Source organism: Chamaea fasciata, unplaced genomic scaffold, assembly GCF_029207755.1.
Source record: "Chamaea fasciata isolate MVZ Bird 193981 ecotype frontalis unplaced genomic scaffold, bChaFas1.0.hap1 SCAF_2, whole genome shotgun sequence".
NCBI lineage: Eukaryota > Metazoa > Chordata > Aves > Passeriformes > Sylviidae > Chamaea > Chamaea fasciata.
In genome coordinates this window covers 116,800,270-116,822,608 of record NW_027094087.1, presented here as the reverse complement: position 1 = coordinate 116,822,608, position 22,339 = coordinate 116,800,270, and the positions used below count along the sequence as shown (strand labels likewise).

The following is a 22,339-nucleotide window of genomic DNA, read 5'->3' as shown; positions in this document are numbered from 1 at the left end:
CCTGGGAGAGGGTGGGAATGGAACAAGGACTGTGGTTCCCTCTGGTCCCCTGGCCTGTGGCCTTTGTTCTGTGGGTTCTCCTTGGCCCGTCTGGCCTCCCACCAGCTGGGTTAGGCTGGGAACCCCCCACACACACACCTCTGCCACCAGGGAGCAAGCCCACCCTCTCACCCAGCCTGTAAGCCCCAAATGAGAGCTGGGAGCAGGGAGGTGCAGGGCTGGGAGCCAAATGAGGCGCTAGGGCTGCTGCTAGGCTGCCTTCAGACTGCCTTTGTCTCCACAGGTGCCAACGGGCAGGTGTCTTATGGGGGTCTCTCTGGGGGGCCGTTCTCCATCCACCCACAGACGGGGCTCATTGTCACCACGCGTCCCCTGGACCGGGAGGAGCAGGAGCAGCATGTGCTGACAGGTAGGCAAGGGGAGGCAGCACTCAGTGGGTCGGTGGGGGTAGACAGGGGCTTCAGCTGCTGGGGTGGGGAGTATTGCAGAGGGGGCAGGCCATGGGGAGAGAGGAGGGGCTGTGGGACGGTTTGGGGCTGCAGGAACGCCGATGCTCTCACGCCTGGCTGCCCCTGTGGGTGCCTGGACGTTGGCATACAGCTGCTGTGGCCATAGCTCCCAGTCAAGGCAGCCCCTGGTGCTCTCGCTGTGTCCTGCAGTGTACGCGCGGGACGCCGGCCTGCCGCCCAGCCTCACCAAGGCCACGGTGTGGATCACAGTGGGGGATGAGAATGACCATGCACCCCACCTGGAGAGTGAGTCCTGCTCCGTGGAGGTTCCTGAGAACCAGAGTCGTGTGGCACTCTACACCCTGCGGGCCACTGATCCTGATGCTGGGGAGAATGGACGCTTGGAATACCGGGTGGCAGGTGAGGTGCACTGGGAGCATGGGACTGGGCAAGGACTTCTCCCCGGGCTTCCCTGGATCTGGGGACATCAACTGCAACAGTCCCATTCCACATCAGTTCTCTCTTGCTCCAAACTGCACAGCATTGCTGCTGTCTCTCAGCTCTCTGCCCCCAGTAAAGAGCACCCTAAGATCTGGACAGGCTGCACTGCTCATTCCCCAGGCTTGTGTCTAGTTCCCCAGGCTTGTGATTAGTTCCCCAGGCTTAGACCAGTTCCACACCTCTCCTGGCTGCTCTGACCTGTTAATTCACAGGTTGCCAAGTCAGATTTTTGCTGTATCCTATCACAGACTGTCTGGCAACTCCCCATGGCAGCAGCATTGGCCTGTGAATGGTTACAGTCAGTTCTTCACATGGAGCTGGCCCAAGGAGGTTTGCTCCCACTGGGGTTCACTCTGCCCACCCTGCCAGACCCCATGGTGGTGGGCTTCATGCTCTAGCCAGGGCCTTTCTCATTCCAGTTACAGGCATGCTGTGTTGTTACTCCACCTCTTCTCTTTTAGGTGGAGACCCTGGGCAGGATTTCAGCCTAGACCCCGTCTCCGGTGTCCTCTCCACTGCACATGCCCTCGACCGGGAGCAAATCGCTTCCTACAGCCTCACTGTGGTGGTGCAGGACCACGGCTCCCCCCCACGCAGTGCCACCATGTCGGTGACTGTGCAGGTGTTGGACCTCAATGACAACGCACCCAGCTTTGCTCAGGCCAGCTACGTGGTGGAGGTGCCAGAGGACTTGCCAGTCGGTGCCCCGGTGCTGCAGCTGTTGGCTGAAGACCCAGATGAAGGCACCAACGGGCAGGTCTCCTACTACCTGGGCAACGAGTCGCTGGGCATGTTCCAGGTGGAGCCGCAGAGTGGGCGCATCCGGAGCGCCCAGGCGCTGGACCGGGAACGCCAGCCCACCTACAGCTTCCTGGCCAAGGCGGTGGACTCGGCGCCGTGGGAGCCCAAGAGCGCGGCCGTGCGTGTCACCGTTGTGGTGCGAGACGTCAACGACCACGTTCCGGCCTTCCTGCACAGCCCGCTCACCGTCAACCTGTCCCGCCACACACCGCTCAAGCAGGTGGTGGCCACCATGAGGGCCGAGGACAGGGACGCGGGTGCCAACGCCTCCATCCTGTACCGCTTTGCCAGCCCCAGCTCTGCCTTCGCCATCAACTCCTACACGGGGGACATCCAGCTGCTGCAGCCCCTTGGCTCACTCAGCCAGCGCCAGCGGACGCTCTTCGTGCTGGCCATGGACCTGGGGCAGCCGGCACTCTCCTCCACAGGGGTAGTGGTGATCCATGTGCAGGAGGAGCCCTACCGCGGCCTGCGCTTTCCCCGCAGCACCAGTGACGTGGCCCTGGCTGAAAATGCTGCCCCAGGTACCCACTGGCAGTGACCAGAGAGTGCTGTGATGGAGTGGGATAGGGCACAAGGGGAGATGGGAGCAGCGCTGTGGGGAGCTCAGAGCAGAGAGCATTGTGGAGTCCGGGGAAGTCGTGTTACGCTTGGGGCAGACCCACAGAACTGCAGGGTCTGAGTGGTGCCCAGGCAGGTGTCCCTGTAGGCTGGCCTCAGTGTGTTCAGATCACTGTAGGCAGCCACAGGTGTCCAAGTGCTTCTGGAAGGTCTCCAGGGTCACAGTGAGACTACTGAGGAGCCATGGATAGGCACCATGACACCAGGCTCCCAGCCCAACATTAACCTTAGCTCTTCAGTCCCCTGTCAGCAGTGTCCTCAGGCAGAGCAGTGCTCCTGTGGTACAGCATGTGCTGCCCCGACCCTCTGCCACATGCTGCAAGGCTCCACTGTCCTTTCATACCCTTTTACTCTCACAGGCACTGAGGTGGCAAGTGTCCAGGCTGTGCACACAGGGGGCTCCTCGGGGCACATCACCTACAGCATCATCAGTGGCAATGAGAAGAACACCTTCCTGATCCAGCCCAGCTCAGGTACAGCTCCAGGAACACCTGGGGAGCTCTGCTCATGCCTGCTCAGGTGCTTGTGGCCCGCCAGACACAGGAACACCATCCACACTCTGTACCAGTTAGCTGAGAGGTGTTAGTACTGGAATGTGGACACTGCCCTGTCACTGACCAGCAGCTGTTAGCACTGCTCCCAGTGCAATTGTGGTCCCCCATAATTAGACCTTTTCCCAAAACCTCAGAGAGCATGATTAAATGGGATTCTGGGAAGACATCCTTCCCTGTGAAGGTGGCGAGGCTCTGGCACAGGTTGCCCAGCGAAGCTGTGGCTGCCCCATCCCTGGAAGTGTCCAAGGCCAGGTTGGACAGGGCTTGGAGCAACCTGGGATAATGGAAGGTGTCCCTATGTGCCCATAAGAATGTTGTCAATTAGTTTAGTACATCCTGCTGGCTGCCCTCCTCATTCTCAGGTGGGACAGCAGCACCTTGTTGCTCCAGCAGCCTAGCTGCCCATGGCTCGGGTTGGTGGCTGTGGGTGTCTGTCCTCAGAGCACTTTGTAGGGCTCTGACTGGACTCAAAGCTGCAGTGAGGTGTCTCTGGCTTGGAGCTGGGTGAGCTTATGTCATGGCAGGAACAGCTCTTTCTGCTCCACACCTTCAGGAGAATCTCGAGATGGGAGGACTGTCACATGCTGTAATGACAGCAGGAACTGCCTGTCCCCAGCAAGGTGTGGGTGTTATCACTCAGGGCAGCTCTTGAGAATGATGAGAAGCTGGCAGTGTGGGGAGGGCTTGGAAGAGCTCAATGTGCCTGTCCTGTCCATCTGAGAATGGCTGGATGGGTGGAGGGATGGGTGGAGGGATGGATGGATGGATGGATGGATGGATGGATGGATGGACAGACGGAGGGATGAGGGGAGGGAGGGAGGGAGGGAGGGAGGGAGGATGGACATGCTGGTACATCACTGCCCCCTCCCCACCATTCCCCCTCCCAGGTGCCATCTCAGTGCAGGATTCCAGCAGCTTGGACTTCGAGGCCAGCCCCCGGCTACGCCTGGTGATTCAGGCAGAGACTGCAGCTTCCTTTGGCTTTATGGCCATAAACCTCAACCTCCAGGATGTGAACGACAACCTGCCCCGCTTCCAGCTGCAGAACTACGTGGCATTCATCTGGGAGTCACAGAGCTATGACTCACCTGTCATCCAGGTATGCCAGAGCACAAAAAGAGACACCTGAGCCCTGGCCTGGCTGGAGTTATGGGATGGGGGCTGCATGGGCCTGGGGTTGGCAGCAGCACACAAAACCTGCCTCAGGGGCTCCACAGCTGAACCTCCTGTGGCTTTGCAGGTACTAGCAGATGACCTGGACCAGGGAGCGAACGGGCAGGTGACTTATGCCATCAACCAGTCCCTGCCAATGCCGGGCTTGTACCACATTGACCCTCAGACTGGCACCATTACCACTGCTGCCATCCTGGACAGAGAGATCTGGTCCCAGACCCGGTGAGTGCAGCCAGGCTAGGGGATGCCAGGACAGGAACAGAATCGTGGAGCACTGCCCCGGGGCATGCGGAGCACTGTTCTTGGTGCCCCCAAAGCTGTGCCAGCCTGGCTGTGAAGTGGCTCTATCAAGCAGCATAGTTGAGGGTCAGTGGGAGTGAAGGACACGGGAGCCAGATGGCCAAGATGAGCCCACGCACAGCTCAGTCGGGTCTCTACAGAGCTGAGGAGATTGTGAGAGGGCCCTAGGTTCATCCATTCCCCTTCCTGCCTCCTTAATCCGCACTGCATCTGCTCAATTTCTTACACCTCCAAGCACAGGACACTTGTGTCCTGCCACATGGCTCCAGACCAGTGCACTAGCCTGAGCTCCCCCAGATGTCCCCCCTGTGGGCCCCTCACCATGTGTACATGCTCTGGACATGTCCGTCCACTTGAGCCACACGTGTGTGAAATGCTGGCAAACACCCCACCATGAATCTGAGGCTTCTCCTGCCCTTTCCCACACACCTGGCTCAGGTGAGGTCCCCCAGTTTGTATTCTCCCCCTCCATATGTGCCCCCATGGCTGTGGGTTCCTCTGCTGTCTTCCCTGGTGGGGGGGGTCTGGGGTATTCTTTCCATCCACACATCCCTCACCATTCCAGAGAGGCTCCAAGTGTTCCCCAGCAGCCAGAGAGCCCCAGACACCTGCCTGCACCCCGCAAGGTGCTCTGCCTGCACCCACACACCTTCTAGACTTCAACACATGCCTTAGGTGTGCAAAAACCTGCTGCCCTGCCCCACCATGCTCTCCATGTGCCACACCCACTGCCCCACACGTGCTCTCCAAATCACAGAATCATTGAGGTTGGAAAAGACATCTGAGATTATTGAGTCCAACCTGTGACTGATCGCCGTCTTGTCAACTAGACTAGAGCGCTGAGTGCCGCATCCAGTCTTTTCTTAAACATCTCCAGAGAATGTGCTGCACGGATCCATTACCCCAGGCTCTGAACTACTTCAGTTTCCACACCACATGCACACGCTCCAGCCCCGTTCACCTGCGGTTCATGTCCCGGGTGTAATGCAGGTGTGCAGTGCATGTCCCAGGAACTCTACACGGGTGAGGCGCTCCCTCACATGTGTGGGCTCACATCTGACCCTCTTGCCTGCCCACAGCTTGGTGGTGACAGCGATGGACCGAGGAACACCACCGCTCATGGGCTCGGCCACACTGACCGTGGTGGTGATGGACATCAATGACAACAGCCCTACCATCCCGGTCCCCTGGGAGATCCGTGTCCCTGAGAGTGAGTGCCGTAGCACTGAGGGCCAGAGCCGGGGTATGATGGGCTCCGTGGGGTGGGGAGGAGCCCCCAGAGAGGCCAGGCCGGTCCCTGTCAGGGTCTGGGCCACACTGACCCACTGAAGCCCCCTGAGCTCTCCAGCATGACCTCTGTGCTGCTGCTGTGTCCTGAGGGAGCAACCTGAATTACCAGTTCAACCCTGGCCCCTGCCCCATGTCCAGGACCCTGGCTGCCGACACCTGCCCTGCCTGCTCACAGTCCTCAGCCAGTGTGCCCTGTGCCCATGCCAGCCTCCACCTGCCCTGCCAAGCCCCCAAGACCTTCGGCTTCCCCCCGGCATCTCCCTCTTCCATGGCATCTTCCCCTCTTCCTGGGGGATTGAACTGGTTTCTCACCAGGTGAGCCAGGTGTGCTGGGCAGGGATGGGTCTGCTCACTCACGTGTGTGCTCCCCACAGACACACTGCTGGGGACCCAGATAGCCCAGCTGACTGGGAACGATGTGGACTCGGGCCCCGCGCTCTCCTACACGCTGCTGCTGGAGGGGGAGGCAGCAGACACCTTCGGGGTGCTGCGCTATGGTGGCCACATTGCCCTGACGGGGCCGCTGGACCACGAGCAGCGCAGCCGCTACACGCTCACCCTGCGCGCCTCTGACACACGCCACGAGACCGAGGCCAACCTCACTGTCCTTGTGGAGGATGTGAACGACAATGTGCCCACCTTCACCCAGGTTTTCTATCAGGTACATGCACCAGGTGTGCCAGCCAGCAGGGGCCATCCCATGCACGCCCTCTGCAGCTCCTGCCTGGCCCTCCTGCCCTTGCAAAGCAGAAGATGGGTATGAGCCCCTTCCTGTCCCGCTTTCTGACCCACATCTACATCCTGGCATTCCTCGTGCTGTCACTGTGGCACAGAAGGAGTTGAAACCAGGCAAGTGACCCTGGGACCAGCCCCTGCAAGAGGCACAGCTGGGTGCAGAGGGTCCAGCAGAGATGGATGAGCACAGTGGGGAGGCCAGAGGAGGTGCAAATGGGCCACAGCCCAGACAAATGTTTGTGGTGAGACCTGGGCAGATCCCTGTTGAAAGCTGGCTTGGGCAGTGTATGCTGCAGGGCTGGAGCCCAGGCAAGGGGCTGGGGAGCCCTTGAAGGGTCTAGGAGCACAGACTGCTTGCCCATGGTTTCACTGGCTAGTGAGAGGCTGGATGACCTTGGCTTTGGCTGCCTGGCCAGCCCCAGACCTCCCTTCCAGCGACGCTGGGGGCTCTGGGCAGGGGGGAACCTGATTCTGACTGGAGTTTCCTCCTCTTCCAGGTGCTGCTGCCAGAGCACACACCTGCTGGCAGTGTCATCCTCACTGTGAGCGCAACCGACCCCGACTCAGGGAGCAATGGGGACATCACCTTCCACCTGGCTGTGCCCAGCCCTGATGTTGCCATCGACCCCAGCAATGGTGAGTGGGTTTGGTGCTCTGTGTGCCTCTCTCATGGGTCAATCTAAGGGTGCCTGTGGAGGGGTGTTCCCCCATGCTGGCCCTGTTCAGACCCTCATGAGGTCACTTTCTGGTGTGGCTGGTGAGGCAGACACAGCAGGGAGACCATCGAATGCTCCTCTATCTGATACCCATCCCAGTTCCCACTGGTTCCCATGCTGACCCTGGTTATGTGCTCCACAGGGACCCTCTTCACCACCCGGCAGGTGGAGTTCAATGCCAGCCAGCCCACCCTGGACCTGGTGGTGGAGGCCCGTGACCACGGCTCTCCCAGCCTCTCATCCTGGGCCACAGTGCAGCTCCAGGTTCTGGATGTTAATGACCACAGCCCCCGCTTCCAGGAGCCGTGCTACAACGCCAGCGTTCCCGAGGACCTGCGCCCAGGCACCACTGTGCTGACGCTGGAGGCGGGTGACGCCGACCTCTCCCGGGAGAATGCTGGCTTTGACTACACCATCGTCAGCGGGAACGGCGGCAACGCCTTCCAGGTGGAGAGCCGGGTTGCCCGGTCTGGGGGACAGCTCCGCACGCAGGGAGCCCTGGTGCTTGTGGAGTCCCTGGACTTCGAGGCCATACCAGTATACAACTTGACGGTGGCAGCCTCAGACCGGGGCCTGCCGCAGCGCAGCGCCACCGTGCCCGTGCTCATCACCGTGGAGGACGTCAATGACAACCCTCCCGTGTTCACCCGGGCCGAGTACCGTGCAGCGGTGAGCGAGGCCGCGCCTCCGGGCACGGAGCTGCTGCGTGTGGCAGCCCACGATGCCGACTCAGGGCCGCGTGGCCGCGTTCACTACACCATCAGCTCAGGTGACCAGCACGGGCTGTTCCAGCTTCACGAGAGCACAGGGGCCCTGAGCCTGGCGCGGCCACTGGACCGGGAGGCCCAGGCGCTGCACACGCTGGTGGTGCGGGCCACGGACACACCAGGCGGGCACTTTGCGCTGGTCCCCGTGGCCATTGAGGTGAAGGACATCAACGACAACAAGCCGTACTTCCCAGTGGAGGTGCTGAGCGCCAGCATCCGGGAGAACTTGCCCCCCGGCACGCTGGTCACCACGCTGCGTGCTGTCGATGCCGACACCGGCGCCTTTGGGGAGCTGCGGTACGTGGTGCTGGAGCAGGCAGTGGGGGACCCCACCATGGGCGACGGCCGGGATGCCTTCGCTGTCAATGGGAGCTCTGGGGAGCTGCGCTCCCGCCTCACCTTTGACTATGAGCGAGCCAAAGCCTTCCAGCTCCTGGTTCGGGCCACCGACGCTGGCAATGCCTCGGCCACTGTGACCGTGCGGGTGCTGGTGACAGGGGAAGACGAGTATGATCCCATCTTCCTGAGCCCCTCCTTCAACTTCGAGGTGCCTGAGGGTGCGCGCAAAGGGCAGACCATTGGGCGGGTGCTGGCCACGGATGAGGACGAGGGGGCTGACGGTGTTGTGCTGTACACCCTGGCAAAGCCCTCACCATACTTTGCCATCAATCAGACCACAGGCTCCATCTACCTGCGTGTGGACAGCCAGCCCCAAGCCGGGGCTGGGCATGCCAAGAGGGAGCCACGGGAGATGAGCCTGGAGGTGCAGGCACGCAGCCCCCTGCCTGCTTCTCGTGTGGCCTCTGCGCAGGTCACCATTGACGTCACGCACACCTCCTTTGGCCTGGCGCCCGACCTCAACCTGCTGCTGGTGGCTGTGGCCGCCTCGCTGGGCGTCGTGGTGGTGCTGGCCGCCGTGGCCATCGTGCTGGCACTGGTGCGCTCCCGGCAGCGCCGGGGCCACAAGAAGGCAGAGGGGGAGGGGGCGCTGGCCCGCGCACAGAGCGGGTCCTTGCAGAAGCTGGGCTGTGAGGAGCCAGCACTGCCCGGGGCCGAGCACATCTACCACCAGGCACTGCCAGGGTACGGGACGGAGCCGGCAGGGCCCTACACGCGGGGCGGCTCACTGGACCCCTCTCACTCCAGCGGCCGCGGCTCTGCTGAAGCCGCTGAGGACGACGAGATACGGATGATCAATGAGTACCCACGCGTGGCCAGCATCACATCCTCCATGCAGGAGCACATCGCTGCCCGTGGCCCTGACTCTGGCATCCAGCAGGATGCCGACCAGCTCTCTGACATCTCTTGTGAGCCGGCTGCGTTGGAGAGTGCCCAGTGGTTCAAGAGCAAGAAGGGCTCTGGGCTGCTGCTGCCGGGGCCACCCCTGCAGCTGTACCGTGAGGATGGCGGGGGCAGCGCCTTCCTGGGTGTCCGCTGCGGCCTCAGCGTCTCCTCACAGCCCCAGGACTACACCTTCCCAGAGGACGGCAAGCCTTCCGTGGAGGGCTCGCTCACTGCCATTGTGGCCAGCGATGAGGAGCTCCGTGGCAGCTACAACTGGGATTACCTGCTGAACTGGTGTCCCCAGTTCCAGCCACTGGCCAGCGTCTTCACGGAGATCGCCCGCCTCAAGGATGAGAGTTCCCTGCGCAAGCCCTTCCCAGCCAAGCCCAAGGCAGAGCCCAAGCCCCGCATCGACCCCCCGCCCCTCATCACCTCGGTGGCCCATCCAGGTGCCAAGTCTGTGCCCCCCAAGCCACCACCAGGCAGGACATTCCCGCACCCATCCTCCCTGCGCCGCTCGCCCATCAGCCACGAGGGTTCCATTTCGTCCTCTGCCATGTCGCCCAGCTTCTCCCCATCGCTGTCCCCGCTGGCCGCCCGCTCCCCTGTGGTCTCGCCCTTCGGCATCTCCCAGGGGCCATCCACCTCCACCATCAGCGCTGAGCACTCGCTGGAGCCCCCCGAGGAGGCCGAGCTCAGGATTTAGAGCCAGGCCCCTGGACTCCTCTGCCCCAGCCCGCAGCCATGGGGCTGGAGCGGGGCCCAGCCCAGGGCCGCCAGAGTGGGTGCTCATCCCGCTCCCAGTGCTGTGCCTGGCCTGGGCCCCCAGGGACTGCGGGTGCCCTTGAGGGCTGTGGCCCCTGTCCCTCCCCACAGCCTGGCAGACCCTGTGCTGGCTGGTGCCCTATGGACTGCTGACCCCAGTGCTGGCACCCCGGGGTGATGGTCCATGTGCTGCTTGCGGTGGCTCAGATTGGCGCTGGGCAGGATGGTGCTTCACGGTACGTGGTGCTCCGGGAGTGGCTGGAGCTGAGGCGTGCTGGGCCAGGGGCTGCAGGCCCAGACCCTGCTCTACCCAGCCCTGGGGGCCATGCAGCAGCCTGGGTGCAGGAGGACCCTGAGCCTTCCCTAGGAGCTCTCAGGGCAGGAGGACGATGCCCCATGGCTGGGGGTGGTGTCCCAGGGCAGGGCAGGGCACAATGCCCCAGGGCACAGATGCTGCCTGCGGGAATGAACCTGCCCCCGGGCGGGAGGGGACACTCACCGGGTTGGCTGCAGCAGAAGGCAGCAATGCCCACATCTTGCTGTCTGTCCGGGGCTGGGTGGGGACAGGAGAGCCTCTGAGGTCTCTCTAGCCCTTTCACTACGCTGCTGCAGGTGACACATCCAGGGAATCTCCTGCCCAGAGCTTCAGGATGATTCCTGTGGTCCTGGGAGGGAGGCGCCTGCGACACTCAGCATGGGAACCCCGTTCCTGGGACCAGGGACTTCTCTGGGCAGGGGTCCCAGGCAGGGATGGTGCCCAGACACAGGCAGCACAGTGGGGCTGGCAGAGCTGTGTGATTGCTGACAGGGACAGCCCAGCCTCAGCAGCAGTGGGAATGGCTACTGTGACCCACACCCACCTCAGGCCCAGGCGAGTTTTTGAGGTGGTACCCCAAAAAGCCACATCGCCCAGCATGTACTCCTACAGCCACAGTGGGGATCTGGCCTTCCCTGGGGCCCTGTCACATGGCTGCTCCCCAGGACTGTCTGGGCCACCTCCAGAACATAGTCAAGGTGCCAAAAACCCCTGCCTCCGGCCCCAGCCCCCTGTGCAGGGCTGCTCTGCACCCCCATTATGCATGTTGTGAGCCCGGATGGAGCCCCTGCAGTGGGGCCGGTCCCCATCTCCTCCTGCACTGTGCACAGCCAGTCACACAGGCAGCGTCACACTCACACCACGCTTAGCCCCCACCAGAGCTCCTCCTGAGCCCGCGGCTGCTCACAGGGAGCAGCCGTGCATCACAGCCCTGGGAGGGTGGCCTGGGTTCTGCCACTGTAGCCCTGGTGCTCCCAGAGGCTGTGATTCCCACATGGCCATGGGTGCAGAGTGAGGGCTGGAACAGCACGGGGGGCTGCACACAGCAGCCCTGAATGCCCAGTCTGGTCATGAGTGTGTTTGGGGGTCAGGGAGGACATCCCATGCCTGAGCAGAGCCGGGGGAAGCTCCTTCCTATCACACTTTCTCCAGACCCAGCACATCCACAGTGTGGCTGCAGCCGCAGCCCCAAAGGTGTTGTCACAGCAGACAAACGCATCACTTCTGCCCGTCCCCCCTTTTCCCATGAAGAACCATCTGTGGCTGCAGCTCCATCTGTCACAGTCAGCCCCTCATCCCTCTTGTGCCATGGGGTCTCGGCTCATGCCAGTGGATCCCAGGTGCTGTTCTGGGCACGGGGCAGTGACAGGGGACAGGGATCTGTGACAGTGACAGGGACACCAAGAGGGCACAGGGTCATGCCCACTCTGCCGGGGACCCATAGGGGCCTGATGTGCCCTGGGAGGGGGTGACAGTTCTGCCTTTGCACAGGGACAGCCCACAGAGGCTCTTGGGGTGGGCACCCCATCCCCTCTGTGTCCTGCTCACAGGCACTGTGGGGACACATTGTTGTCCCCAGGCCCTGTGGGGGCACTCTAGGGCTACCCAGTGGCCCCAGTCCCATACTGGGGTGCCCCATGCCCCCTGGCCCTGTGCTGCCCACACAGCCCAGCTCCACTGCACATCTGGGATGGGGACACAGATGGGTCACCCTGCATGCCACAGGAGGGGTCAGACACATGCACCCTGCTTTGGGCTGGGGTCACTGAGCCCCCAGTTATTTATTTTTACACATTGTACTACAATTCCTGTTTTTACTCATTTGTACCTTTTGTATTGTGTCTCGTGGAGCTGCACGTGCCAGCGCTGCCCACGGCCGCGCAGGGGCCACTGGTGCAGCCTGAACCCAAGTGCCAACGTCTCAAAAAATGCCTTAATAAACCACACGTTTGTACAGACACAGAGCCATCCCTGCTGCCGTGGGCTCATGCCAGGCTGGCACCATGCTCCCATGGGACTGACGGGGAGCGGGGGGATACTGGACCTGCACCACGGAGGGTTCACATGGGCCTGGCCGGGCTCTGGCACCCACATCCATGGCTGCATCCTGCCAAGTCCTTTCCCTGAGAGGCCAGTGAATCTGCAGCAGGACCATGGGGCCGTCCAGCAGTGAGCCTGAGAATGTTCTCGGACAGGGGTATGTGCAAACACAGCTGTGGAAGACATGTCTCCACATGTGCACACAGTTGGTCCCACGTGCCACAGGCAACCCCATCCCATCCCGCTACCCTCACCCTGGTGAAGGCTGTGGGCAGGGCTGTGCAGGGACCCAGAGCTGCAGCAGCCACACCTGGACACGCCATGTGCCCAGCAGGTACCTCACATTCCCAGGATCCCCACTGAGGACACCTGGACATACAAGTTTCCCAAGCAATGGCCTCATCACAGCCACCAGCACACACAGAAACCAGTTACAGAGTTTGAGAACCAGGAGTGGCTGTGCAGCTGTCAGGCGTTGGATGTGGCCAGACCCACGCAGTGACCATCAACCACCTACATGTGATCAGCCACTTCCATCTTGCCTTCCCTGCTTTACCGCTTTTTTGCTGCTTCCCAAACCAACCTGTTTATACCCTGTCCTCAGTTCTCAGATTCCATCACCCCACAGCGAGTCCAGCACGGCCCCTCAAGGCACGCCCAACCTTGCTGGCAGTGCTCGGGGACCCGGGGAGCAGCTCCCGTCCCCCTGCTCTGACAGGGCTCCTCACACTGCAGGGATAAGTGTAAGCCAGCACAGCCGGGGCAGAGAGGACAAAAGGGCCACCCTTCCCTGATGCTGTTCCTGGGGTCCCCTCTGCTCCTTCTTCCCCCAGCCCAACCCCTTCCAGCTCCCTGCTGGGGCACAGTGGGACCAGCAGGCTGCCCTCAGTGCCACTGTCCTCCTCTGGTGTTCCTGGCCTCGGGAGGATCCACCTGCCCACAGCAGGGACTTGCTTCCCCGTCTGCAGGAGCAGCAGGCGTGCGTGCCTGGGCGAGCAGGGCCCAGGCCAGGAGACACCAAGGCTCCCTGACCTCCCAGGCACCAGACCAGCAGCAGATGCTGGTTAACACGATTAGCTCTGTCCGGCCACCTTAATCCCCGCTGTCCAGACAGATCCAGGACATCATCCCCTGCAAATCCCATCCCACTTAAAGAGTCCATCCCCAGACTGGACATGGGGCATGCAGCCCTGACAGCACCCCAGCTCCTGGCTCGGGCCGGGGTGGCTGGTTCCCCTCTCTCTCTGTGGCCAGGAGAAGGCCAGGGCTGCCAGGCCAGGGCAGCTGGTGGGGCTGGAGCAGGGGGAGCAGGAACAGACACCTCTGGAACAGCTCCAGTGCGGGGGACGCGGCCGCCAGGGCCAGGCAGGTGGTTTTCCTATTGCCTGTCTCTTCCTGGCCTGCACCCCACTCTGCAGCAGCAGAAAAACAGCTGGGAACTGCTGGAGCTGTGGAATGCGTGCTTGTCACCGAAACTGCAGGAAAAACAAAACAAAACAAACCTCTCCAACAACATTTCTAGTGTTAGAGAATCAAGGCATTACTTTGTTCTGGCCAGGGTTTTGTTCAGGCCAGAATATGCAACAGAAATCGTTTCACCCACACATGTCCTGAGTTGTGCAGAGAAAATCATTCCATGACAAATGAATTTTACTAAAATTTTCGCGTATTTTATACAGCAAAAACGCATAGAAGCTCATTGGTTCAATATTCATTGATCCCAGTTCATTCATTGGTCCCAATTCACTCATTGCTCAGTTCTTGGTATTTGGTTTCCTACGCAGGGGGTGGTGTCTGGAGTTGATGTTTGTTAATGGTTGTTACTTTTTGTGCCCCTCCTGCACGGGCCCCGAGCCCAGCCTTACAAGGGCCTCCGCCTCCTGCCCCCAGCAGCCTGCGACCGTCAGCCCAGTGCGGACTCTCGCCCTGCCTCCAGCCCAGCACCCCGGCCCTGCACAGAGCCCTGACCCCTCGCAGCCCGGGAGCTCGACAGGGACCCTCGGGCGAATCCCCTGCGCCAGCCATCCCGCCGGGAACATGTCCGCCCCGCGCGGGGAGACGCCCGACAGGGGCGGGGCAGGGGGCGGCCGGTGCCGTGTCTGAGCCGCCCCTTCGGGCCGCCGGCAACGGGGACTCCGCGCTGGAGCCGTGCCCCGAGCCCCGCCGCCGGGCTGGTGCCGAGCCCCGGCCCCGAGTCCCGAGCCCCGCCGCCGGGCTGGTGCCGAGCCCCGGCCCCGAGTCCCGAGCCCCGAGCCCCGAGCCCCGCCGCCGGGCTGGTGCCGAGCCCCGGCCCCGAGTCCCGAGCCCCGCCGCCGGGCTGGTGCCGAGCCCCGGCCCCGAGTCCCGAGCCCCGCCGCCGGGCTGGTGCCGAGCCCCGGCCCCGAGTCCCGAGCCCCGAGCCCCGAGCCCCGCCGCCGGGCTGGTGCCGAGCCCCGGCCCCGAGTCCCGAGCCCCGAGCCCCGCCGCCGGGCTGGTGCCGAGCCCCGGCCCCGGCCCCCCTCCGGTGCCCCGCCCCCCTCCGGTGCCCCGCCCCCCTCCGGTGCCCCGCCCCCCTCCCGTGCCCCGGCCCCGGCCCCGCCCCCCGTGACAGGCGATCACGTGACCGCTGTTTTGGTGTCCCCACGTGGCGGGAGTCACGCGCCCGCACACGTGACCGGGCGGCGCGGCGGCATGGCGCGGGGGTAACGGGCACGGAGCGGGGCGCCCCGGACCGGGGACACGGGGACACTCCCCGGGGAGGGGGGGGGGGGGGGGGTGCTCCTCGGCCCCGGGGTCGATGGGGACCGCAGGGATCCGACGGCGCTCCTGGGTGACGGGAGCTCAGGGTGTCCGACGGGGCTCCCAGGTGGTGGTGGGAACGGGGACCGGAGGCTCAGGCGGGGTTCCCCGGTGATGAGGGCTCTCGGGTCAGGTGGGGACCCCCGGTGGCAGGGTAACAGACGGGCCAGCCGGTGGTGGGGCTCGGGGGATTCAGACCCGGGGTAGGGGTAGTCAGGCGGGTTCTCCCGTCACGGGAGCCCGCGGTGTTCCGGCGGGGCTCCCCGGGAACGGGTTCGGGGATCAGTCCCCGGTCCGTCCCGCTTCCCCACGGCTGTGCCAGTGCCTGTGCTCCCCTGAGCCCGTTGCAGGTGTTGGGGGATCCCCGCCGTGCTGGCGCTGTGTGCGGCCGCCTGGAGCTGCGCCCCGGGGCTGGCGCTGCAGCTGGAGCGGGACCAGCCGTTCCGGTAGGTCCGGGCGGTGGGCCGGGCCGGGCCGGGCTGGCGTGCCCGTGCCGGCCCCGCTCACCGCCCACCCTGCAGCGTGCCCCCCGGCTGGGCCCACGCTGGCCGCGTGGATCCCGGGCACCCGGTGCAGCTGACCTTCGCCCTGCGGCAGCGCGGCGCTGCCCACCTGGCCCGCCTCGTCGAGGACGTCTCGGACCCCCAGTCCCCGCGATACGGTAACAGCCACGTCCCTGAGGCCCCACGACCCCCGGAGCCTGTGGGGGATCTAACCCCTCTGTGCCTCCCAGGGCAGTACCTATCCCTGGAGCAGGTGAGGGACTTGATCCAGCCTTCCCCAACCACACTGATGACAGTTCTGAAGTGGCTGCAAGGCCATGGTGTAGAGGAGTGCCGGAGTGTCACCACCCTTGACTTTCTGGAGTGTTACCTGCCTGCAAGGTGAGCCCTAAGGGCTGGAACTAGCTCTGGTGGCCCTGTGGTGGCTGTCCCTGTGTCTCACTACTGTCCCATCCTATGGTGGCTGTTCCTGTGTCCTAGATCAGTCCCGCTCCTTAGCGGCTGTGCTTCTCTGCCAGCCCTGCCCTGTCCTTTGGTGGCTGTCCCTGTGTCCTAGTGCTGTCCCATCCCACAGTGGCTGTCCCTGTGTTGCAGCATGGCTGAGCGCCTGCTCCCTGGGGCTGAGTTTCACCGGTACGTGCAGGGCCAGCGCAGCCTGGTGCGGTCCCCACTGCCCTACACTGTCCCTGCAGAGCTCGCGGAGCACCTGGACTTTGGTAAGTCCCACGTGGGGGAGATGAGGCTGAGGAGCTCAGGTGCAGCTGCTTCTGGGGGGACAGACCTCTCTCCTGCAGATCCCTGTTACATGGGATCCAGTGACCATCCCAGGGAAAGTGCCGGGGTGCCCAGCTGAGGCCATGGCTCAGCTGTGGGAGGGCCGAAGGGGCTCTTCCCTCGGGGCTGCAGGGCTGGGCTCTCCAGGCCCTGCTGTTGGCCTGCCCATGTAGACATGGGGTTGGTGATGGAGAGCCCAAGGGCTCTGTCCTGCCCTCCCGGGGCTCTGCGCCCTGACGGTTCTCCCATCCCGCTGGGCTCTGCTGCAGTGGGTGGGATGCACCGTTTCCCCACGGAGCGCAAGGCAGTCAGCAGAGCCGGGGCCAGGAAAGACCCACAGCTGAAAAGAGCGTCGTTCCACCTGGGCGTGACGCCGGCCGTCCTGCGCCAGAGATACAACATGACAGGGGGGGACGTGGGGCTCCTGGCCAACAACAGCCAGGCCTGTGCACAGGTAACAACTGCCCGGGTCAGGGGCCTGTGTGCTGTGGCAGTCCCGGGGATTAGTGCTGTTCTGGGGATCTTGGGACAGCTGGGTGTCCCTCGGTGGCTGCTGGGGGTACCTGGTGTAGCACAGAGCTGTGCTGGGCAATTTTCTAGGTTAGGATCAAAATGTTAACCTTGTTTATTCAAGAGAAGACAGCCTGTCCCTCTGTGTCCCACAGTTTCTCGAGCAGTACTTCCACCAAGCTGACCTGGCTGAGTTCATGCAGCTCTTTGGCAGCGGCTTTGCCCACCGCACACAGGTGGACCGGGTGGTGGGGCACCAGGGCCGTGGCAAAGCCGGGCTGGAGGCCAGCCTGGACGTGGAGTACATCATGAGCACCGGCGCCAACGTCTCCACCTGGGTCTTCAGCAATGCAGGTACTGGGGAAAAGCCCCAAGGGGCAGGGGGCACACCTGGAGGGGAAAGGGGAGCACCCAGAGCGAGGTGGGGAGTGCCTGGAGGGGTGAGGAGAGTGCCTGGAGCAGGGAAGGGAACACTTGGAGGTGTGAGGGGAGAGGGTGGAACAGGAGAGGGAAGTGCTTGGAAGAGTGAGGGGAGAGCTTGCAGGGCTGTGCAGACAGCTGGCTGTATGACAGCCCCGGGTGCTTTCCCAACTGCTGTGAGAGTGCACTCTGTGCTCCCCAAGTCAGAGCTGGCACCGGATTCCCAACTCCTGGGGACATCGCTCCTGGCTTGTGTACTGACTTTGAACCATGTGAACCTTCAACTTCCAGAGTATCCTCAGGCAGGGATTTCATTGCGGGTACCGTGCAGAGCAGCTGCCCTGCTCAGCTCCCATGAAGGAGGGCACAGCCTGCTTCCCATGGAGTTTTCCAGCCGTGCTGGAGCTGAGCTCCCACCCACGAGTCTCCCAGTAGAGCAGATGAGGGAGAGTGAGGGAATTAGGGAAAACATATTGCCAAACAACCTGCACAAACACAAACAGGGCACAGTGCTGGGGGCAGTGTCTCTGTCCCAGATTGGGAACTGGCTGAGCAGGTGAGTGCCACAGGGACAGTAGCCCTGTCCCTGGTGGTGACAGTGACAGCAGCCCAGTGCTGCCCTTCCCTCCGCCTCCACACAATTACTGGTGTGGGAAGGGTGCAGGGACAGTGACATGGGTGACCGAGAGTGAGCAGGGGTGGCTGGGGCTCTGCTCTCCTCCCACTGGAGAGGGCTGGAGGGCAGGGAGGGACCTGGGCAGGTGCAGGTGGAATCTGTGGAGGTGGCACATGTGCCACACATGTGGTCTCTGCTGGGACCTGTTGTCAGAGGAGGAGCTGAGGCCCCGATGGGTCCACAGGTGCCCACGTGGCTGCAGCCCGGGGGCAGAGTCTTGGAGAGGGGTGTGAGTGTAGCCCCCTGTCCTGGGGTAAGGGTGGCCCTCTTGCCAGCCCCATGGGCTGAGCTGAAGCTTGGTGCCGTGCAGTGTCAGGAGCCCCAGGATGAGCTCATGGAGCTCCAGCCTGGCTGTGCTGTGACTCCATGGCCTACAGGAAGGAGCGCCTGGGGCTGTACTGCAGGTGCTGGTGCTGATGAGGCAGGACTCCCCGTGCTGTTCCCTGTCCCTGGTGTTGGAGGAGCTATCCCTCGTGTCCCTTCCCCGATGTCCTTGCAGGGCGCCACGAGAGCCAGGAGCCCTTCCTGGCCTGGCTGCTGCTGCTCAGCAACATGTCAGCTCTGCCCTGGGTGCACTCGGTGAGCTACGGGGACGACGAGGACAGCCTGTCCCACGCCTACATGGAGCGCGTCAACACCGAGTTCATGAAGGCGGCGGCCCGCGGCCTCACCATCCTGTTTGCCTCAGGTGGGGCCGGGGCCTGACGCCGTGGGGCCTGAGCACCGAGCACCGGGCGGGGCTTTTCAAGGGCTGGCTGGGATGCCGTGGTCACCTGTCGTCTGTTGGTGTGCCGGCAGGTGACGACGGTGCTGGGTGCCGGCGGGTGCGCAGTGGGAACCACACGTTCCGACCCAGCTTCCCGGCCTCCAGGTGGGTGACGGAGGGAGCTGGTGCCAGGGGTCAACGCAGACCTGTGGGGGCACTGCCAGCCCTGGTCCCGTTGGGGTCTGAGCCCCTGGAGGGTCACCTGGGGGTCCTCAGCAGCACACTTACAGACCCCAGAGCTCCAGTCTCTGCAGCTCCTGGGGTTATTTTTGGTTTGTGGGGCAAGGTTGTGGTAGCCAAGGGGACTGTTGGTGGCTGCTGAGGCCCAGGCAGGTGTGTGCCCACCTGCAGTGTCCCCCTGTTTCCCCAGCCCCTACGTCACCACTGTGGGTGGCACGTCCTTCAAGAACCCCTTCCTGGTGACAGAGGAGGTGACGGATTACATCAGCGGGGGTGGCTTCAGCAACATCTTCCCCATGCCTGACTACCAGGTGAGGGACACCTGCGCTGCCAGGCTGGGGGCCGCAGGGTTAGGGCTAGGGGGAGCAATGGACTTGGGGGATGAGCATGGGCTGTGCTGTCCCCAGGCTGCTGCTGTGGGGAATTTCCTGCGTTCGGCCTCGAAGCTGCCCCCCAGCTCCTACTTCAACAGCAGCGGCCGCGCGTACCCCGACCTGGCTGCGCTCTCTGACAACTACTGGGTGGTGACAAACCGCATCCCGCTGCCCTGGGTGTCGGGGACTTCGGTAAGGAGCTCACCCCCTGCTGCCCTCCGGGGCGGCAGGGCTCTTGGGCTGAGGGGTTGTGCCCACACAGGCGTCCACACCGGTGGTGGCAGGCATGGTGGCGCTGATCAATGACCGGCGCCTGCAGCGGGGGCTGGCACCCCTTGGCTTTCTCAATCCTGCACTGTACCAGCTGCAGAAGCAAGGGCTTGGTGATGCATTCTATGATGTGAGTGGGGCAGGGAATGGGGCTGGAGGGCTGTGCTGGGGGCTGAGGGGACTTCGTGTCCTGAAGAGCTGGGCTGAGGCCTGGGCTTGGCCTGTCCATGGGGCTGGGAAGGCTATGCCTGCTCCAAGGGCTGGGTTGGGAGCTGAGGGGGGCTGTCCTGGGGCTCCTGCTCCCAGAGCTGTGCCTGGGCCAGGGCCAGCAGCATCCTGCTGGGGGGCAGGAGAGAGTCCCTATGGCCTTCCCGTGGGAGCTGTGTGGCCGGGGCAGCAGCTTCCAGTGAGTGCAGAGCTCCCAGGGTCGAACTGAGCGTGCCATCCGACATTGCCAGAGTCGTGAGGGGACCGTGGGCAGAGGCAGCCTGTGCCATGGGGGGCCTTGCGGGGATCCCCGTGTCAGATGTCTGGGGGCCGCTGTGCCCCAGGATTCCCGTCTCACGGACGCCGGCGGCAGCTGTCCCTGGTTCCTGGGGGCTGCAGGCGGGGTCCCTGTGCCCGTGGTATCCCTGTCACGGGTGGTCCCTGTGCCCCGGGCTGTGTGGGGCTCCTGTGCCCTGGAGGTCGCTGTCCCGGGACTTGGGAGGGGTCCCCGAGGCCCCGTGCTGAGGCTGGTTCCCCGCAGGTGATCCAGGGCTGCCACCTGTCCTGCCTGGACGGCACCGTGCAGGGCCAGGGCTTCTGCGCCACCCCCGCCTGGGACCCAGTCACCGGCTGGGGCACCCCCAACTTCCCGCGCCTGCTGCGGGCGCTAGGGCCGCGCTGACCAGGACACCGGGACCGGACACCGGGACCGGACACCGGGACACCGGGCTGGAGGCGGGGGCGGGGCCAATAAACACTCGAAGCCCCGCCCACCGCCTCTGTTTGTGCCTGCGCCTCCGCCAGGGGGCGCGCGGGATGATGAGCGTTGGAGAGCGGGACCGATGGGGCGGGGCGGGGGCCCGACAGGGCCAATGGGCCGGTGAGGGGGGCGGGGCGGAGGGGCCGCGGGGCCAATAGCGTGGCTGGGCGCGCGCAGGCGCGGAGCCGAGGCTGGTGCCGGGGACCATGAGCGGCAGCGCCGATCCCGACCCCGCGCCCGCGGCCCCGGCGGCGCCGCCAGGCCCCGCGGAGGGCAGCAAGCCCAGCCCGGCCGCTGTGGGCAGCGCCGGGCCCGGGGCCGCGCCAGCTGCGGGGGGCGGCGCGGCGCGGGCCACCGAGGGCTGTGCGGCCGGCGGGAGGGGACCCGGTGAGTCGGGATGGGGGACGGCGGGGGCCGGGCCCCGGGGACGGGATCCCGCGGGACTCCCTGGGCCGCTCTGGCTGCGGGAGCGGCGTCCGGTGACTGCGGGTGTCCCGGGGCCCTGCGGAGCGTGCTGTCCCGCGCTGCCGGTGTCGGCGGGGCGCGGCCGTGCGGGGTTCCTAGGACTGACGGTGTCGTCCCGCAGTGCCGGTGTCCGCGGCCGTGGCCGCCCCCCCGGACGGGGCCATGTCCAACGGCGTGTACGTGCCGCCCGCGACCAACGGCGATGTGAAGCCCGTGGTGTCCACCACGCCGCTCGTGGACTTCCTCATGCAGCTGGAGGACTACACGCCCACGGTACCGACACACAGGGCGGTTCCTGTGGGACGGGACGGGACGGGACGCGGGAAAGGTCCCGCGGTTCTGGGATACGGGGCGACTCCTGTGCGACGGGATACAGGGTGCGGAAACGCTCTCATGGGGCCGTGGAGCTGTTCCAACTCTTCCCTTCCCAGATCCCGGACGCCGTGACTGGGTATTACCTGAACCGGGCAGGGTTTGAGGCCTCGGACCCCCGCATGTGAGTGACCGCAGGGCGGGGGGAGTCGCAGGAACCCCGTGGGGGTCCGGCAGAGGGTCCCATGGACCCCTGTTGCCTCGCCGACACGGTCCCTGCCCCGCAGAATCCGCCTGATCTCGCTGGCGGCACAGAAATTCATCTCAGACATCGCCAACGATGCGCTGCAGCACTGCAAAATGAAGGGCACGGCCTCGGGCAGCTCCCGCAGCAAGAGCAAGGTGAGGGCACTGAGGGAACCGGGGAACCCTCCTTGGGCATGGGGCTGAGTCTGCAGCCACGGAGTGCAGGAACATGGGGTGTAGGAATCCCCAAACCTGCTGGGCTTATGGTGGGCTCCTGCAGATGGGGAGGGACTGGTGGGGACACAAGGGGGGCACTGAGCTTGTGGACACACTTTGGTGCCCCCCACCCCAGCAGTGGCTGCAGCTCTGGGCTTGGGGAGGAGCTGGAGTGGGGGGTCCTGGGCACCATGTCTGGGGCTCAGGGGCTCTGCAAGGCCAATGGGATTTGGTGCTAGGCGGCTGACGATGTCTGAGGGCACAGAGCAATAGAATGTGGGAAGCTGGGAATGCCCTAATGCTGCCCAGGAGCTCCCCTGGAAGTGGGACACACCCGCCCTTGCACCTTGGGGAGTGCCCCACCCCGGGCTGTCCCTGCTGTGACCGCCTGCCCCGTGTCTCCAGGACAAGAAGTACACGTTGACCATGGAGGACCTGACACCAGCGCTGGCCGAGTACGGCATCAACGTGAAGAAGCCGCATTACTTCACATAGACCACGGGGGAGCTTGGGCAGCTTGTAGGGGCCGTGTTGGTGCCATTAAACACCTCGTAGGGTTTTGTGGGAAGG

General features: G+C 64.1%; 3 protein-coding genes across 4 annotated transcripts in view; all 3 read left to right on the top strand.

Annotated features, from left to right (window-relative positions):
- DCHS1 (dachsous cadherin-related 1) overlaps positions 1–12,232 on the top strand; it is a 43,462-nt gene extending 31,230 nt beyond the window's left edge. For both annotated transcript variants that reach the window (XM_066177279.1, XM_066177278.1), the window contains exons 12-21: positions 284–409; positions 660–869; positions 1,412–2,275; positions 2,732–2,845; positions 3,814–4,025; positions 4,167–4,321; positions 5,479–5,609; positions 6,064–6,350; positions 6,922–7,060; positions 7,283–12,232. In XM_066177279.1, the coding sequence (XP_066033376.1) occupies positions 284–409; positions 660–869; positions 1,412–2,275; positions 2,732–2,845; positions 3,814–4,025; positions 4,167–4,321; positions 5,479–5,609; positions 6,064–6,350; positions 6,922–7,060; positions 7,283–9,897 (4,853 nt within the window). In that variant the 3' untranslated portion in view covers positions 9,898–12,232. The remainder of the gene's footprint in view (positions 1–283; positions 410–659; positions 870–1,411; positions 2,276–2,731; positions 2,846–3,813; positions 4,026–4,166; positions 4,322–5,478; positions 5,610–6,063; positions 6,351–6,921; positions 7,061–7,282) is intronic.
- Positions 12,233–14,962: 2,730 nt separating this feature from the next.
- TPP1 (tripeptidyl peptidase 1) lies at positions 14,963–20,539 on the top strand. The gene is made up of 13 exons (XM_066177274.1): positions 14,963–14,993; positions 15,441–15,536; positions 15,612–15,751; positions 15,824–15,974; positions 16,188–16,309; positions 16,637–16,821; positions 17,033–17,231; positions 18,473–18,661; positions 18,772–18,844; positions 19,110–19,230; positions 19,327–19,485; positions 19,556–19,693; positions 20,312–20,539. Exons 1-13 carry the CDS (start codon positions 14,983–14,985, stop codon positions 20,450–20,452), a joined length of 1,725 nt encoding a protein of 574 aa, XP_066033371.1. The 5' UTR covers positions 14,963–14,982; the 3' UTR covers positions 20,453–20,539.
- Positions 20,540–20,704: 165 nt separating this feature from the next.
- Positions 20,705–22,337, top strand: TAF10 (TATA-box binding protein associated factor 10). The gene is made up of 5 exons (XM_066177277.1): positions 20,705–20,917; positions 21,117–21,268; positions 21,427–21,491; positions 21,595–21,709; positions 22,175–22,337. Exons 1-5 carry the CDS (start codon positions 20,737–20,739, stop codon positions 22,262–22,264), a joined length of 603 nt encoding a protein of 200 aa, XP_066033374.1. The 5' UTR covers positions 20,705–20,736; the 3' UTR covers positions 22,265–22,337.
- Positions 22,338–22,339: the final 2 nt, after the last annotated feature.

Excerpts from the sequence above, each read along its gene's own strand:
- TPP1 (XM_066177274.1), top strand. Across the intron at positions 16,310-16,636 it reads CGCGGAGCACCTGGACTTTG|TGGGTGGGATGCACCGTTTC; the intron begins GTAAGTCCCACG and ends GCTCTGCTGCAG. Across the intron at positions 18,845-19,109 it reads CCCAGCTTCCCGGCCTCCAG|CCCCTACGTCACCACTGTGG; the intron begins GTGGGTGACGGA and ends CTGTTTCCCCAG.
- TAF10 (XM_066177277.1), top strand. The coding sequence starts at position 20,737 with ATGAGCGGCAGCGCCGATCCCGACCCCGCGCCCGCGGCCCCGGCGGCG. Across the intron at positions 21,492-21,594 it reads GAGGCCTCGGACCCCCGCAT|AATCCGCCTGATCTCGCTGG; the intron begins GTGAGTGACCGC and ends CCTGCCCCGCAG. Across the intron at positions 21,710-22,174 it reads GCTCCCGCAGCAAGAGCAAG|GACAAGAAGTACACGTTGAC; the intron begins GTGAGGGCACTG and ends CCGTGTCTCCAG.